This window comes from Crotalus tigris, unplaced genomic scaffold (assembly GCF_016545835.1).
Source record: "Crotalus tigris isolate CLP2741 ecotype Arizona unplaced genomic scaffold, ASM1654583v1 scf7180000017764.6130737, whole genome shotgun sequence".
In the NCBI taxonomy this organism is placed as follows: domain Eukaryota; kingdom Metazoa; phylum Chordata; class Lepidosauria; order Squamata; family Viperidae; genus Crotalus; species Crotalus tigris.
The window spans coordinates 809,636-827,186 of NW_024096618.1; the positions used below are offsets into that span (position 1 = coordinate 809,636).

Consider the following 17,551-nt stretch of genomic DNA (forward strand, 5'->3'; position numbering starts at 1 on the left):
CTATCACAGGAACGCCTCAGCAGCATAAAGAAAGCCGTAAAACAGGTAAGCCGCGGTCAGTCAGTGACGCTGGTCTGCCTCTCCCAGCTGCTAGGGAAGATGATATCGACCATAGCAATAGTTCCTTGGGCAAGGCTGCACTCAAGAGAACTGCAATGGTTCATGCTCCCGTTTCAGAGACAACAAATCAGTGCATCCCGGAAGAGGGTAGGCATACCTCTGAGAGTACGACACTCCCTCAGGTGGTGGCTATCTCCAGCTCTCCTCAGGGGGTCCCCCTTCAGGGAACCAGACAGAGTAGTAGTCACAACAGATGCGAGCTTATTCGGCTGGGGAGGCCACTTGGGGACCAAGTGGACACAGGGCCGCTGGTCAGCGGTGGATCTCCGACACAACATAAACTGGCTCGAGCTGCGGGCTATTCACCTAGCGTTAAGGCATTTTCACAGCAGCATAAAAGGCAGGCACGTACTGGTCCTGACGGACAACGTGACAGCCAAGGCCCACATAAACCGTCAGGGGGGCACACACTCTCGCTCGCTCTCGGCCGAGGCCCTCCTACTGGGGGCCTGGGCGGAACAAAATCTGGCCTCCATAAAGGCCGACCACATATCGGGGGAGGCAAACATCCAAGCAGATCTGTTGAGCAGATCAACAATAGATCACTCGGAGTGGCAACTACACCCAAGGATCTTCAGGGAGGTCTGTCACCGCTTCGGGCTTCCCCAGGTGGACCTTTTTGCCTCTCCTTCCAATGCCCACCTAACTCGCTTCTTCTCCCGATTCCCATCCAAGGGAGCAGAGCAGACGGACGCGTTACGGAGCCCATGGCCAAGGGGGCTCCTGTACGCGTTTCCACCCTTACCTCTCCTTCCGGCGGTAGTACGCAAGATTCTGCGGGAAAGGGCCGAGGTAATCCTTGTGGCCCCTTATTGGCCAAGGAGACCTTGGTTCGCAGACTTGAGGAGTCTCTCCCGCACGAATCCATGGCGGATTCCTCCGGAGAGGATCTCCCTCAAGCAGGGGGAGATCTCCCACCCAGAGCCACAATGGCTACAACTAGCCGTCTGGCTCTTGAACGGTCAATTTTAGCCAAGGGGGCTTGCTCACAGGGTGTAATTAGGGTCATACAGGCATCAAGGCGCCCCTCCACGAACCGTATCTACGAGGCCACGTGGAGAAGCTTCCAATCATGGTGCTCTAAACAGGAAGTGTTACTCGAAGGGATCACAATTCCCAAGATCCTAGAATTTTTACTAGATGGCCTAGAGAGGGACCTCTCGCCAAACACACTGCGCAGGCAAATCGCCGCCCTCTCAACTATACTTTCTGCCAGCCCCGGTGAATCCTTGGGCAAGCATCCCTTAATACGATCCTTCCTCAAGGGGGCTGCAAACATCAGACCGCCAACCGTGCACAGGTATCCATCGTGGGAACTACCACGAGTACTACAAGCTCTTACCAGAGCGCCCTTCGAACCACTCAAAACATGTGACATTCGCTATCTGACCCATAAGGTAGCATTCTTGGTAGCCATCACGTCAGCTCGGCGGATATCCGAGTTAGCTTCTCTCTCAATGAGGAAGGACCTGTGCCATTTTCACAGGGACAAGGTAGTCCTAAGAATAGACCCTTCATTCATTCCAAAGGTCAACTCCCTTTTTCACAGATCACAGGAAATAGTCCTACCAGACTTCTGTCCAAACCCAGCTCATCCCCTGGAACAACAATGGCACACCTTGGACGTACGCAGGGCACTAAGACATTACATTTCACGCACAGCGGAATTCCGACGCTCGGAAGCGCTTTTCATATCCTTCCACCCTGCTACTAGGGGCCGGAAGGTCTCGTCCTCTACCATCGGTAGGTGGATTAGGGCATGCATCACGGGGGCATACCAGGCGGAGTCCTTGCAAGTCCCCAAGCATATCACAGCCCATTCCACAAGGAGTGCTGCCACCTCAGCAGCATGGGCCATGCAGGCTTCTATTGAAGAGGTATGCAGGGCAGCCACTTGGGCCTCGCCCTCTCCATTCATTCGTCATTACAAAATCGACAGGTACTCCTCTGCAGAGGCCTCCTTCGGTAGGAGGGTTCTCCAGCAGGTGCTAGACCAAAGTTGCACACGGGACCAGTCTATTCCCCAGCCCAAGGGACAACAGGCTTTGGTATGTCCCACTGCGTGGATTATCCATCTCCAGTGCTGGAGAAGGGGCGTTGACTTACCTGAACACCTTTTCTCAGCACGGAGATGGATAATCCACACCCACCCTTATAGACTAGAATAATAGGGTATATTTAGTGGAGCCAAAACGTCTTACTGTCAGTCAATGGCTGCGCTCGAGTCAAGACTAAAGGATCATGGTCCAAGACGGGGCGTGGCAACTTTGGCTGACTGATCTGATTGGCCAGGAATACAGTCTCAACCCACTGCGTGGATTATCCATCTCCGTGCTGAGAAAAGGCGTTCAGGTAAGTCAACGCCCCATTTCAGCTGCTGAGGCTGAAGCAGAGATGAAGACAGGCATTCTCCTTTCTTGCCTCTGCAGAGCTCTCTGCAGATCCAAGAAGGCATAAAACAGCACATTCAACTCTCAGAGATGAGAGGGTGCCAAGAGGTAGCACTTTGCAACCTTCTTGCCAGCTTCCTCATTGACTTTCTGTGGAGGCTGAGAGGAAAGATTGCAAGTGGTGATCACATGATCGTGAGGTGCTTGACAACCAGTCATAAGGGCGAACAAGTTGCCAAGCAATCAGATTGTAATCACATGATCACCTTTTCTGAGGCGTTCGTAATTTCAAACAGTCATTGAGCAAGGACTATCTGTATGCAGAACTAACATTCAGATTAAAATGTCGATAATTGAATATTTGGGTTACCTACTAATTTACTCTATTTGTAAGATATGGTAGAGGCTTGATTTTTTGTACAATATGGTATAAGCCTGATTTAAAAGGGCAAGTTTTCTACATACAATGAAGCTTTTAAAATTCTTCTTGGCAAATTCAGGCTCATATCTTTCCTTTGGTGCTCCTGCAAGATGAGATATCTAATTTCCTCCAGTTCCTTAGTGAATTGAATTGAATAGCATCATATTCATTTAAAACTTTTCTGTTGAAAATTAAGAAATAAATGGAGAATGGAAAGGTCAAAGCCTAAAAAGAGAAGGAATAGAATTTTGAAAAGAGCTTATTTTACTTTGTAACTGAAAAGCTCAATTCATGATCTTTAGCAGCATTTGTTTTTTGTGAAAGAGAATTGGCATTGTGAATGCCAATATGTATTATATTTATAAACATTTGTGTTCTGGGTTTGCAGTTGATTGGATTATAGCAAATATGTTGGCCATCAGGCAAAATGCTCTTGGACATATTCGATATGTTTTGAAAGACGGATTAAAATGGCTTCCTTTGTACGGGTGGTATTTTTCTCAGGTAAATCTTAATTCTGTTTCTGTATTTTTATTTGTTTGTTTATTTATCATATTTATATAGCTGCCCATCTCATAGAAAAGTGATTGTACATGGCGTACAACAAAAACAATTATATTTATTAATAGCAAGCTAGTTGAGAAAAAAACATTACAAACATTGCAGCTCTTTATTTATCATAGAGTCACCCATCTCACAGAAAAGTTTGTAGTAGTGTAAAGTAGCTAGCAGTTGCTGCTTATTTTTTATACAATTGATTCTGCAAATATTTGGAAATCCCATTAGTTTCAGTAAAATATCATCCCCAGTAAAGGATCTCAATTAATGTGAATATTTTTGCCATAATAAATGGTTAAAGTTGCTACAATACTTTCATTGTGTTGCTAATGCCCTGAAAAATGCTAAATATTTCAATCCTAACTAGATTTACTTTGATTTAGAAGTAAACCACATGGCATTCATTATAGCCAGGCAAGTTGGCATCATTTACAGCCTAAGTAGCCACTGAACCACAATTAGAATTCCCATGTAAGAAATCAATGTTAACATTTATTTCATTAATGTCAGTGTCTGACACAGGTAATTCCTTGTCAATACCCCACCCTCCATTGTATTGTCTAGGTAATTATTTAAAATTTGGATGGAGCCTCACTTTTCAGGCAAAAGAAATAGGTTGATTCTGGACCTCTATGAACTTTTCACTGCTTAATAGTCTTAATACTTTGGAGCTTCGGCATACTGATAATTTTACCACATATTCCCATACTTAGAGAAACATTCTTTTGTCTAGCAACCATATAGAATCAACTGTCTTTGGGTTAAAAACTACATTTTTTCTGTTTCCTATTTTGTTTAATACAATAATATTGTAAAATAAAAACATAAAAGTCTGCATGTTCTTATCATTGCAAAAGTAAATTTAAGAGCATAGAAAGCTGCTTACTGTATAGCAGGTAAAATGCTGGTACATAAATTTTTATTTATTTATTCTGGAGTATAAAAATACTGTTTTATGAATCATTCAGAGTTACAAACATATTCAATTTGTTTATTTACTAGCATGGTGGAGTGTATGTGAAACGAAGTGCCAGATTTAATGAAAAGAAAATGAGGAACAAGTTGCATATCCAGATGAAAGCAAAAACTCCAGTAAGCTTCTTTATTTCCACTTTGTACAGTATATAAGTTCTCTCTTTTTTTCTCTCCCCCCATGTGTATGAGTTGTGTGTATTTGCGTATGATATTATCTGACACGAAAGTAAATTTCAAGAGTCAATTCATTTTTTTCAGAATCGAATGCTGCTTTAGACTTTCCTTCCAAAAAGTAAGGCGGCTGCTTTAAGCAGTTCTCTTCGTTTGGTTGCTGGAAGGATAAACACCTGTACCTTCCAGGAAAAGTTCTGGTATTAGGATGCAAAACTGTTTATATAGAAAAATTATGCTAAAGAAACTCAGTTTTTCAATATCTTGATAATTCTGTTGAGGGTTCATATATATATTTCCTTTAAACAACTCTAAGCAGCAGGATAGGTAGTCCTCGACTCACAATCACAGTTGAGATAAAAATTTTGGCTGCTAAATGTTGCAGTCTTTAAGCAAGTCATCACGTGATCAGACCCAATTTTATGACAATTTTATTCCTATTAAGAGAATTGCATGGCCGTTACGCCAATCACGTGGTAATTAAGCAAATCCAGCTTCCCCAACTGTCACAAATCACAAGATGCTGCAACTGTCCTAAATGTGAGCCAATTGCCAGGTACCCAAATTGTGATCATGTGACAATGAGGATGGTATGCTGATTGCAACTTCAACGATGGTCTGTAAGTCAACTTTTCCTGAGGTAGTTGTAACTAAACAAACAGTTGTAAGTCAACGTTGTAGTGCCAACCTATTAATGTAAGTTTATATTAATAAAAATAACAATTTAATAAATGATTGTATTTATTAAACAGCAAAGAGAATAAGAGTGACATTAAAGAAACAAAAAGAATAGTAGTTTCAATTTAGTTTTATTGTCCAAATAATTCATTATGAGATGGTAGTGTTAAATGAATTGAGTTTTGCTTTTGTGCAGCAAGTCTGGGTGAATTCTGTATTCTTTCACAAATTACATTTGTGGGACCTGATAGAAGCACAAAGTAATTGTGTTATGGTGCAGGGCTGGAAGAAAAATGAGACTTTTGACCGAAGCAACCTCATTGAAGCTCGGTCTTACAACTTGCTTGTAATTCAATTCTCAGTCTTAAGGCTGAACTGTTTAACTTAATAAAACTGTTTGTACACACCGACACACACACACACACAAACACACATTTATATATATTTAATTCCACAGATGTACCTTGTGATTTTTCCAGAAGGAACACGTTACAATCCAGAGCTGCCCAAAGTCATTGCAGATAGTCAGTCATATGCTGATAAGGAAGGTAAGAGAAATAAAGTAGATTTGAGATGAAAAGACAAGCATGACAGAGTTCCATTTATTTAAACTAGTTTTCTCCCACTTTTCTACTATAAAGCAGTTGTGAAGATAAAGTGAAACCAATAGATTACAAATGCTTTACTTGAAATCCACCGTCATGTGGCATACAACAAGCTGTTAGAGCCAGGATTTGGGAGGGTAGTCAGATCTACTGCTCTTCCCAAATGTTTTTAAAGCCCCACCTTATGATAGGGGTAGTGCAGTTGCCCTGATTCTAATAGCATTGATCAATGGCATTGCCTATTTCTGTCAAGCTGAAACCAGTTACCATATTTTCTGTAGCAATATCACTTTGAATAGTGTGAATTTGAATAAGGCGACCATTTCATAGGATTCATTAACTGCACTCATCAAGACCTACCTGTATTCCTAAACCTATCACTCTTAACAATTGGCAAATTTCTTTGGGCTAAGACTGAGAGATCCTCTCCAACCTATTCTGCTTATACCTCCCAGCCAATCTCTTTTCAAGCCTTCCAAAATTTCAAGTGCCTTGCATTGCCATTTTGAGAGACAGTTCTAATACCCAATCACCACACTGGTGTCATCACTGAATGGTCAAAGCAAGGTAGAATATTAAAAATAGCCCTCTGGAGCAGAAACAAAAGATAACGAGCAGATGGTTCTGGAAGCATAGACTGAAAGAAAGAATTTCTGAGTTGAGTTACAGTTTACTGGTTAAGATTGTATACAACACTGTATTTCCTGTAAGCTGCCTTGAGTCACTGTTAGCAAGTAGGCTGCAATATAAATTTTTCAAATAAAATAAATAACTAAATATAAAATGTCTAGAAGTTTATAAAAGAGGATATATAGGAAACTTGTTAGGGTTCGAAGAGCACATTTTGAGGAAAACTGGAAAAATATTTTTTTTCCAGTCTTGGAGTTGATAAAGTTGATTCAAAATTAATTTTATGTGCCATGGATGCAACACCTGACAATATTTTATATTCCTTTGCAGTTTTGGAAGGTGGTAGATTTATAACTAAATTGCATTCACATGTCACTTATTTATCATGTTCAGATTGGACTCTTTGGATGCATATTTTGTGTTCCATGATGAGGAAAACAATTGTGATGATTAGTTATTGAAGAATATTTTTACCACAACAGCTCTTTTTTTTCAGTAAGTAGAGAACATCTAGGTATCTTCTCACCAAATTAAATGTGTATTTTAGAGAGATATGGAGGCTTAACGGACTGCTGTAAATGCCATGAACTTAAATGCATTTTAGAATTATCCTTATGATTTACTGAATTGATCCATGATACTGGGTAGATATGTGATCATTTTGCTTAGGGATAAGAAAGAAAAATAAAAAGACTGGCTTGGGTCTAGAGAAAATCAGAATCAATGGCTTGTTTTAGACATGTCAACTGCAGGATCTAGAGATGTTACCATTTTCCTGGGCAACTTGAATCTTTTTCACTCTGCCTTTCCTCTTGGTTAGGTCTCACAGTATTGAAACATGTGCTTACTCCACGGGTGAAGGCCATTCATGTTGCTGTTAATTCAATTAAGAACTACTTAGATGCAGTTTATGATGTTACAGTAGCCTACGAAGGTACTGTGGATCATAAAGGACAAAGGAAAGTGGCACCATCCATGACTGGTGAGTAGGTGCTGTTGAATTACTTTTAAAAAACTTCTCTTGCCTGATTCAAGCTGGGAGAATCCACATCCTTCATGGAATGTTTACAACATTCAAGATGAACTTTTTTTGTGTCCCAAATGATATACGGTTGGGCTCAGATTTTTATTTGACTTCTAAGTTTTCAATTAAGGGCTCATTTCCATTTTAGGTTGTCTTTCTACTGGCCGGCAAATACATTTGCTTCCGTAAACTAGCATTTAACATGATTTGTTGCTGCACTGGATTTTAAACTGGGGAGGGGAGCTCTTTGTTCTTTTTTTCTTATGCACGTTTTTATATTTTAATTATATAGTTATATCATTTATATTTTGTTAACATATAGTTACATTAAGAACAGCACTTTACTTTTTAGTGTGCACAGGAAGACATAATTTGTGACTTCCGTGATCTGTTTCTCCTAACAGGGCAAGAGTGAGGCCTTACCTCTTATATCATAACAAGCATCACCACATGTGAGGCCAAATGTGTTTCAGATGGATTTAAGGAGGGGAAGGGCAGAAATAAAAGTGAAAATAGAACATTTCATCCACACAGACCAGGCACACTCATTGATTGACTATGTGCCACCAGGTCAGTGTCAACACTTAGCAACCACATCGATGGATATTCTCCAGGTTTTTCCGCCATGCATCCATCGTTGCTGTAATTGAGTCCACCCACCTTATTGCTACTTATCTTCTTTTTCCCTTTCCTTCCACCTTTCGCAGCATTAGAGCCTCCTGCAGAGAGTTAATTCTTCACAGAATGTGTCCCAAATGGGATAATTTGAACCTGGTCATTTTTGCCTTGAGTGAGATTTGTTCTGTGACCCATTTGTTTGTTTTCTGGGCTATTCATAGTATTCTCAGGAGCCTTCTCTACCATCAGATATGAAAAGCATTCAATGCTGTTTCTATCCTGCTTCTTCAAAATCCAACTTTCACTTCCATAGAGTATCACAGAGAAAACCATTATCTGCACACCTCTGATCTTTGACATCTGAATGTATTTTCCAAGCTTTCATTTCTATTCAACCAAGTCTAGTCTGTGGCATATTTCTTTATTGCTACTTCTTTTATTAGTGATAGTAGATCCAAAAGCCATCCACCACTTCACTGTCTTCTTTTGCAGTTCTAAGCCTATTGTCATTAGTTTGGTCTTTATATGTAATCTTACTCCTTTTTTGTCATCAGGCTGCTTGATTTTGTTATTGCAGATCACTGGCTATCTCAGCACTCAGAGTATAATATCATCAGCACAACACAATTATTGATGTTTCTTCCCCAAACCATTCTGCTTTCCTCTGCCCAGAGAGTCCAAATGCATTTTCCTCATCGATATTTCTAACATTGGCATTCTAGTCTTCGATCACAAGCTGCTATATCAATTTCAATTTAGATTTAATGTCCTATCCTATTCAAATTTAATGTGACCATTAAACTCATGAACATTCTCTACTTCCAGATCAGTGGTTGGAGCACAAGTTGAAATAATCAAAATAATGTATTGATCAGGTTCAAGAGTGGTCTGCAAAATCTAATTGATGTAATTGGTCAGTGATTGAATTGTAGCCAAATATCGTTCTTACTTTATTGTTTCTGACTGTGAAAATGCTGCTCTTCCTTTGTTTTTCATGTCTTGAGTAATACAGTGTAGGATCTCCTGAGAATGTTTAATTCCTATCTATTTGAATTTGCTGATACTTAAGTTGTCAACGTTGGTCATTCATTTCCTATTTCACTGTGTTGAACTTTTCTGTGTTCATATCTCTTACATAAACACCCATATTTATCCTTAATAACTGGGGATTTGCCACCAAGTTATGGAAGGGGAACATCACAGTGCTAGGGTGGGGAAGGTAGAATAGAAATAGAAAGCTGGAGAGTTGCATATTTGCTGCGGACCCATCCAAGTTGCATGTCCTTTAACCACAGATTTGTGGACAATGAAGTCTTGTGTTGTGACTGAATAAATGCCCAGAGCAGGACATCAAATAATAGCCATCCCTGTTCTGAGTGCATTGGGGGGAAAGGGGCAATGGATTTCTGATCTTATGAGATATGCAATGAAATAGTTGGTTATGTCTATGTGTGTATACTTGCAATTTTCCCTCAAAAATGCTATTTCTTTACTTTTCAATATACTTTCAGAATAGCATTGTATCCTGTTTTATTCTTTTTAAAAATATTGGGATTTTTAAAAATGAATAAACATTTATTCATGTCTACAGTTTTTTGAAAATAACACTTTGGCACAGACTTACTTCTAAGTAAACAAGCATAACTTTGTATTTAACTTTTTAAAGAAAAGAAAATCATCATTTTTCTATAGGGTTTCTTTAATCTTAAGAATAATGCTCTAAAAATAGATACATTTTCTGAATATGGAATCTAGGGATTTATTTGAAACAAAACATGGATGCTTTCATTTCATACCAGTGTATCCAGGTAAAAAATAAAACATGATGCATTCATCTGAGTCATCTATTTATCTATCTGGCCAGTTCATTTAATAGATAGAGGCGCTGTAAAAATTATTATGTTCTTTTGTATATTTCAAGAAAAAATAGGTTTCATATTGTTTTTGTTCTTTGTCTCCACCTAAACTAAATTAAAATAAAAGTCTTTATTATCATTTCCATTCAATTAAGCCTGTGAACAATTGCAATATTGGAGTTGTGACAGTATTTTAAGTTTAAATGTCCAGACTTGAAACTTGGATCAGTTTTTAAAGATTATTAAATAAAGTGAGCCTTTCATTTTACAAAAAAAAAGAAATTAATCATATTATAACAAAAGTATTTATAATGTTCTTCTGGATTTTAGACTTTCTTTGTAAGGAGTGCCCAAGAATTCATATCCATATTGAACGAATTGAGTTAAAAGACATTCCAGAAGAACAAATGTTTATGAGAAGATGGCTTCACGAACGTTTTGAAGTCAAGGACAAGTAAGTGGTAAATGTTGCTAGCTTAACATTTTACAAAATTGAGTATGAATTTTATGCTATTTTGCACATGGGAGGATTTATGTGTGGGAAATAGAGTAAGGTAATAAGAAGATCAGTGGCTATGAGAGTGAGAAATATCACTCAAATCAACGTTGTGGTACTATACTAGTGGTTGTAACTATGAATCAATATTGATGTAAATATCATTTACTTACAGGCCAAAAAACTCCCTGGTCCAGTTTGAATCAGTTTCTCCATGTTTGTAAAACAATATTATTTTATAGATGTGGATATATTAATTCTAATTTCTCTAGGGTTTTTATTTGTTTTGCCTGAGAGTAAAGGATATTTACATCCATATTGATTCAATTGCAGGTTAACCTTCACTTCAAGCTATAAGTTAACTGATCTTGTCTTGAATTGCTGTGTATATTAAGCTAGTTGTGACTTATCCCAAATAAACCTGGGTCAATTTGTTGCAATAAATACACCCATATAGCTGAGTTAACACTCTACTCATTTTCATTTGAGTCCATTTAGCAGCTTTAATTATTTATATTTAGCTACTTAAGGAAAAGAGAGCTGTGCGGTGCATTCAGAATTGGTCCTTCACAAAGCACATCAGTATGAAAAAGGGGCTCTCTTTGAAGAGTAAAACAGCCGTATCCTTTGTGAGACTTATGCAGCTGCTTCAAAAAGACATGAATGTTTCCATTGGAATTACTAGCAGAATCTACGCAGAGATACTAAGACAGCTGGCAATATTATTTATATGTAAGGGTGTACGTTTCTATATGTTGTCTATAGCATGTATAACACCTCTTTTAATGCTTTGTATAGCCCTATAAATAAGCCTGGCCAAATTACACCGTAGTATCGTGTTTTCCCCAAAATAAGACCTCATCTTATATTATTTTTTTGGCACCAAAATATGCATTAGGGCTTATTTCCGGGGAAATACGGTATCTGGGTGATCAGCCCGGCTGGGAGGCCCACTCTCCGGCATGCGCACAAGAGGCAGTGAGTGCGCAGGGGCTGATGGTGTCCGGCAGCAGCTGCAGCCTGCCAGCCTCTTGGTGCAGCGCAAGTAAGTCTGAGCGCAGAGGCAGGGGGAGGCAGGTGATCCTGATGCAGTACCCACATTGTCTCTTGGTGTCCCTGCAGCATGCCGCGGCAAGCAGTCATGTAGTGCGCTGGGATCGTCTGCCTTCCCCCATGCCTCTGCCTGCTGCTGGTGCTGCTGTGAGAGCCTCCCATGAGCTAGGCAGACATGCAGCATATCTGGATTGCTTGCCCCCCCCCCGCCTCCACACTTGTACTTACCTGTGCTGCGCCAAGGGGCTGGCAGGCTGTGGCTGCTACCGGACACGTTGGCAAGTGTGCGCTCAGTGTCTCTTGTGCTGGCCACCCCACCTCCCAGGTTTATTTTTGGGGTAGGGCTTATATTAGGCCCACTCCAAAAAAAAATCAGGCTAGGGCTTATTTTTGGGGTGGGTCTTATTTTTGGGGAAACATGGTAGAATTTGTGCTATTTGCAGATGAAGATTAAAAAGTTCAGTCCCTAATGTATGAAAGAAAGAATTTCAGGCCAAAAGCCGTGGTTCTTGGAGGAAAATATTTGTGATAAATTATCAGAGATAACCAGAGAATTGTACCAAAATTATATGATAAATAAATCTATGTTTAAACTTTTTTTTGCTCCTAGATTGCTAATAGAATTTTATGATGCAAAAGATTCTCAAAGAAGAAATAGGTTCCCAGGGAAAAGTGTTCACTCCAAACTAAGTCTCCAGAAAACATTGCCATCCTTATTGTTTTTAAGTGGCTTGACCGCCAGCATGCTACTGACAGAGTCTGGAAGGAAACTTTACATGAAAACATGGATATATGGGAGCTTATTAGGCTGTCTCTGGGTCAGTATTAAGGCGTAAAAACTCTGCACTTTCATTCAGTGGGCTTTTCTCTCTTGCTTTGCACATCACTTAAATTCTTTCCTAAATTTATATTAAAATTTTAAATAAAGTCTTATCCATTGAATATTGTATCAACACGCTCTGTTAATCTAATTCTGTTGTCGTGGTTATGACAAAAAGGTAAATTATATTTCTGATTTTGGGAGAAGAACAAAGGAGATAACAAAGGCTTAGCATATTTTGCTTCCATTTTTCTACATCTACCTACATATAACATACACTCTGTATGTTTATACTGGTTCAAATGGACCAGTGAACGGATTTTCTAGCATTATTTTAGATGAAAGTATTTATTTCTGACAAGGTTTTCTGCTTTTTAGTTTATTACAAAAGCTCTTACATCATAAACTAAAAACCAAGCTGATTTCTATTGGTACCTTCTTCTCTATTTGAATCTAGATACATTTTTTCAGTTTTGAAAAGAAGTTGCTCAAGCACAGCCTGTAAAAAAAAGCAGGTGAAAAACTCTTTATGGAAAGATGAGTTTAATAAGTGAAGGAAGCTTTGATTCTGTTATGTGGCTAGTTAACTTCAGTTTTATAATCTTTTTTTAATCCACAAAGTGTAGTTTTTATTTAAACACCTTGTATTTGTACATGAATAATTATATATTCAAAATAGATAATGCATGACCTGAGGCTCATTCAGTTATAAATTACCTTTGCCAAATTTCTAGAACACTTAAGCTAAACTGCCAGTTAAGAAACACCAGAAAAGTTCATGGATATCCCAAGTTCCTGTTTAGCTAGGCTGCTTCATGTACAATGATTTGCCTATAAAGGTCTCTTCAGGTTAAGGAGAAAAATATATAATCCAGCTTGTGAATATACCAGCTGTGAAACAACAATTAGAGATGGAAAATGTTATTTGTGAAATGAGAATGAACTGAAGTAAGCAATGCTGCTGTGCAATCAAAAGTACATTTTATGGAAATGAGGAATATTTGTATGTTCTTGCCAAAATACAAAATATGTGCCTTTGTTTGACATGATTCTGAATTGCAGTCTAATTATTATGATTTAGACTTATTTTTGGATAATTTGAATGTTTTTACACTAGATGTGTGCTTCTGATGAACAGGAGATTGAGATTGGGTTTTTGAGCTCTGATTTGAAATATAGAAAATATTCTGTTAATATTTTACCTGCATGAGCATATTTTTGTCACTGTTTGGAGACATACCAGTATACAATTTCATAAAATTTAGCATCTGTCTATTCTGTATCTAATAGGAAAAGGGATGCTATTTTATACTTGTTGTTTTATACAACAAAAGACAACTGTCATGATTCCAATATTAAAATAAAAAACATGAAAAGCTTTTTAAAATCTTTCTGAACTTCTCATATCCAGTTTTTGCTCAAAGTGTTTGATACAAAAGGATCTAAAATGATCAGGTTTGTTTTTTTAATAATATTAAATATATTTTACTCCTGTACGTAAAGAAAAATTAATTGTTCTTTATATTTGTCCTAAAATTATATAATGTATTTATTATTCTATAGATGATAATTTTCATCTGCTTCACTGTTTGACTTTTTGTTCTCAGGTTAGTGGAAAAATCTAGTAACAAATTTTATAGAAGGAAAGTTTAGAATATTTAGAGTGATGTTTTGTGCCATGTCAAAACAAGCATATTTCAGATGGCTACAAACTTCTCTTGACTGTGTTTAGCTCTTAACATAAAGATCCAGAAACCTAAAACCAATATTCCTGTCTTCATCTGTTTTGGTTTAATAAGGCAGTTAGTTGCAAATTTAAAATTATAAATTTCAGGTCAAAAATTCTCAGGAGCCAGTTCACTTGAGCCTCTTGCAATGATCTGCCCACAGTTTCTACAGTTCCTTTGATTAAAACAAAGGCATATTTAAAAAGTCAGTTATATATGGAGCGAAAGTAGTCTTGTGTTCTGGTTGTTTAATTTTATTATTTCAGTTTCTTATATTCCTCTTGCTACTTCAGTAGCTAGTTTTTATTTCAGTTGAAGAAAATGGCTGCATGATCCCAGAGATTTAGGAAACAATTATGTGGTGTGGTGCAATTCAGATGGCAACATTTGTTGCAAAGGAGTACCAAAGTCGCTATTGGTTGTTTTATTTTGTTTTAGGTTGGAATCCTCTTAAGAAATTTGCCAGGTTCTCTTGTCAGTTTTAAGGGAGCAATCTCTTATGAAAATGTCACATTATGGAAAAAGTGAGGTGTTTGTGGCAGGATTAAATTAAAACATACATTTCCATGGAACCATCTTTCAAAAGATCACTTTTTTGTTTCTGAACATATATAATTACAAATATGATTTGTGAAACTGGAATATTCATAAATAACTGCTATTCTATGTCCATATTCTGTAACACCCATCCCAACATCTGCCCACTGACACGCCATAATGTCCGTCTGTTACCACTCTCTAGCCCTCGCCTATGGCATCCACACACCTGATTACATTCCATAATGCCCAACCGTAGCACCCATTTACCCATATTATGTAGTGCCCACTCATGGCACTAAGCCGCACATCTGCCTGCCAATTGATAGCTCTCATTTACTAGCCTGCTTGTGCCTTTTTCCATATCGTGGTCACATCACATCCTCTCACTTAACAACCTTAGAGTTCTCACTTAATATTAGCAACAGGGACTGCTGGAATTGCTGTTGCTAAGAAATGTGGGCACATGACATAGCACTTTATAATTGCATTACTTAGTGATGAAAATTCCAGTCCCAATTGCTGTCATAACTTGAGAACTACCTGTATAGAACAAAACGATTTAAAAGTAGAAAAGGAAGACCAGATATGAAAATATAAGCAAAAAGAATAGAATATTACGGTACATCATTGTTACCAATATAAACTGTCTATAAGCTACGAAGCAGGCTGTCATTAGTCTTTAGTACTTAACACTGTGACATAAAACTAAGATTCTAAGGAACGTGGGCAAAAAGTGAGATCTCTCTATCTAGATATGCACTTATTCAGAGTTATTCAAGGGTTAACCACAGTTCTACATTAAGGAATGTGAGATTTAGAAAACTTTGATTTTATCCTCCTGTCAGCATAACCAAATCTGGCAAACTCCAGGAAGGTAGAATCCATTTGATCAGAAAGAAGAGTCTAAATATAAAAGGTATCAGAATGAGTTGGATACTTTATGCCTAAGGATTCTAATATTCTTATAAAAACATTAATATAATATAGTAAAATGTATCTGCCTTCCAGAGTAGCTGATTAGCACATTTAATCGAGCCAGTGTTGAAGTTTTCCACAATTTGGATACTGCGATATAATTTAAATGTCTTGTTGGTCTGAGAATATAAGGTTGCCTGCACAGGAAAACATTGTGGGCAGGACAGACTGGTCTTGTCATTTTCATGTCCAGAATGTATGTTGTGTCAGAATTCCCCTGGCTTGTTCATATTCCAAGGGCAAGAGTCTCTTGAAAAAAGCCATAAAAGTTCCATTTATCTAGGAAGCATCCTTTTCATCTAGCATTACAATTATCTGCTAGTGATAGGGAGCTCAGTCCTAAGGAGAAAAATAAAATTCAGCCAATACATGAAAATTAGCCAGATCTTCAGCTCCATCTTAATTGAACCCATGGAGGGTTTTTCTTAATAATTTAGATTGCATAATTTCTTGCATGATACTTTTTATACTTAAGTAATTGTCACAAGGACCAAACTGCATGCCATGCAAGAACTGGACACATGCTTGAGCAATAAATACCTTTTGGGGTGTGTGGAATAAATAAGGCTTCTCTTATTCAAACTTATGTCTAGAAGTCTTGACAAAATGCTCCTACTGACTGCCCATGCAATGGATTATCAGTGCTACCCAACAATGCAATCTCTCAATAGCTAGGACCTTCTATTTTACATGCATCCAGATTAGCCACACTCCAAAATAAAATCTGTGATTGACAGACATATTGGGTACAATCAAACATTTGTTGGTTTAAATGTTGACACATAGCACAGAGAGATGTGCTGCATTGGAGGATCAGAATAGGTAGCCATCTCCACACTGCTATGGCTTTTGTGCCTATGATTGTGCAGACATGCATCGAGTGAACTTTATAAATTACAGGTAGTTCTCAGCCACCATATCAATAATATTGATAGTCTTTCTGTTATATCAATAGCCAAATAAGAAACAAAGCAAAAAGATAGTGGTGATATGTTTGCAAATCTGGGGTCATACTGTCTTTCCAATATCAAAAGTTGGATTTTGGGTTATCCCATGCCCAATAAAACTATAACTCATAATAAGTTCCAAATTGGCAAAATGTATTCACAAATAGACCATTATCCATAAATCGTACTGGTCATGTTACTACCATGTTAACAAAGCAGAGACCAGAGTGAGAATATTGATACAATATTTTGGAAATACGCCTTAAAATGTTCCCAATAACTAATAAAACTACACTAGGTTCTTCACATTTATGAGCCTTGACAACCATTGTTTATTATAATAAACCAAAAATCCTGGTTTACAATTTTGTGATAATATGGTCATGTTCTATATCTATCCCAATTTTTTAAAAAGCAAATGCTGAATGTGTAGTAACTTTTCATTAAAATAAAAAATGGTAATATAATAAGTTCTGGTCAGTTTCTGCATATAAATTAGGATGGGCTTTTATACAAAACTATGCAATATTTTATGCTTTTGAGTGACATCTAAATGGTATGAAATATTTTTTTCTATCAGCATTGTTAACATCTTGTTTTGAAACTGCTGTTTCACTTGAACTGATATTTGTATACTTATTTCTATTTACTTGCATGATACTTTTTATACTTTAGGTGCATTGTGGTTTTTCTATTTTTTTAAAACAGTACATGTTCATATATAAGGGAAAAAATGGAAATATGACTGTATTGTTGTTTGCTGTCTTAGTGTGGAATAAGATAGTATTGTTTAAATAAACAAGTAAACCAATATGTATGTGTTTATAATTACTAGTTTGTTATGAAATGATACATTTCTTAGCACATAATCTCAAACCAGCATTGGGTTTAATTTGCTTTTGGTACACATTCAATGTTTGGGGGAAAACTTAAATGTTTCATTTTTG

At 37.6% G+C, this 17,551-nt stretch overlaps 1 protein-coding gene across 3 annotated transcripts in view; it reads left to right on the forward strand.

Annotated features, from left to right (window-relative positions):
• Positions 1-17,415, forward strand: part of AGPAT5 (1-acylglycerol-3-phosphate O-acyltransferase 5) — a 31,474-nt gene extending 14,059 nt beyond the window's left edge. For 2 of the 3 annotated variants that reach the window (XM_039340989.1, XM_039340991.1), the window contains 6 exons: positions 3,320-3,435; positions 4,492-4,581; positions 5,771-5,861; positions 7,369-7,530; positions 10,377-10,500; positions 12,206-17,415. In XM_039340989.1, coding sequence (XP_039196923.1) covers positions 3,320-3,435; positions 4,492-4,581; positions 5,771-5,861; positions 7,369-7,530; positions 10,377-10,500; positions 12,206-12,431 — 809 coding nt within the window. In that variant the 3' untranslated portion in view covers positions 12,432-17,415. The remainder of the gene's footprint in view (positions 1-3,319; positions 3,436-4,491; positions 4,582-5,770; positions 5,862-7,368; positions 7,531-10,376; positions 10,501-12,205) is intronic. The other variant, XM_039340990.1, reaches the window with a different exon arrangement.
• The last annotated feature ends 136 nt before the right edge of the window (positions 17,416-17,551 follow it).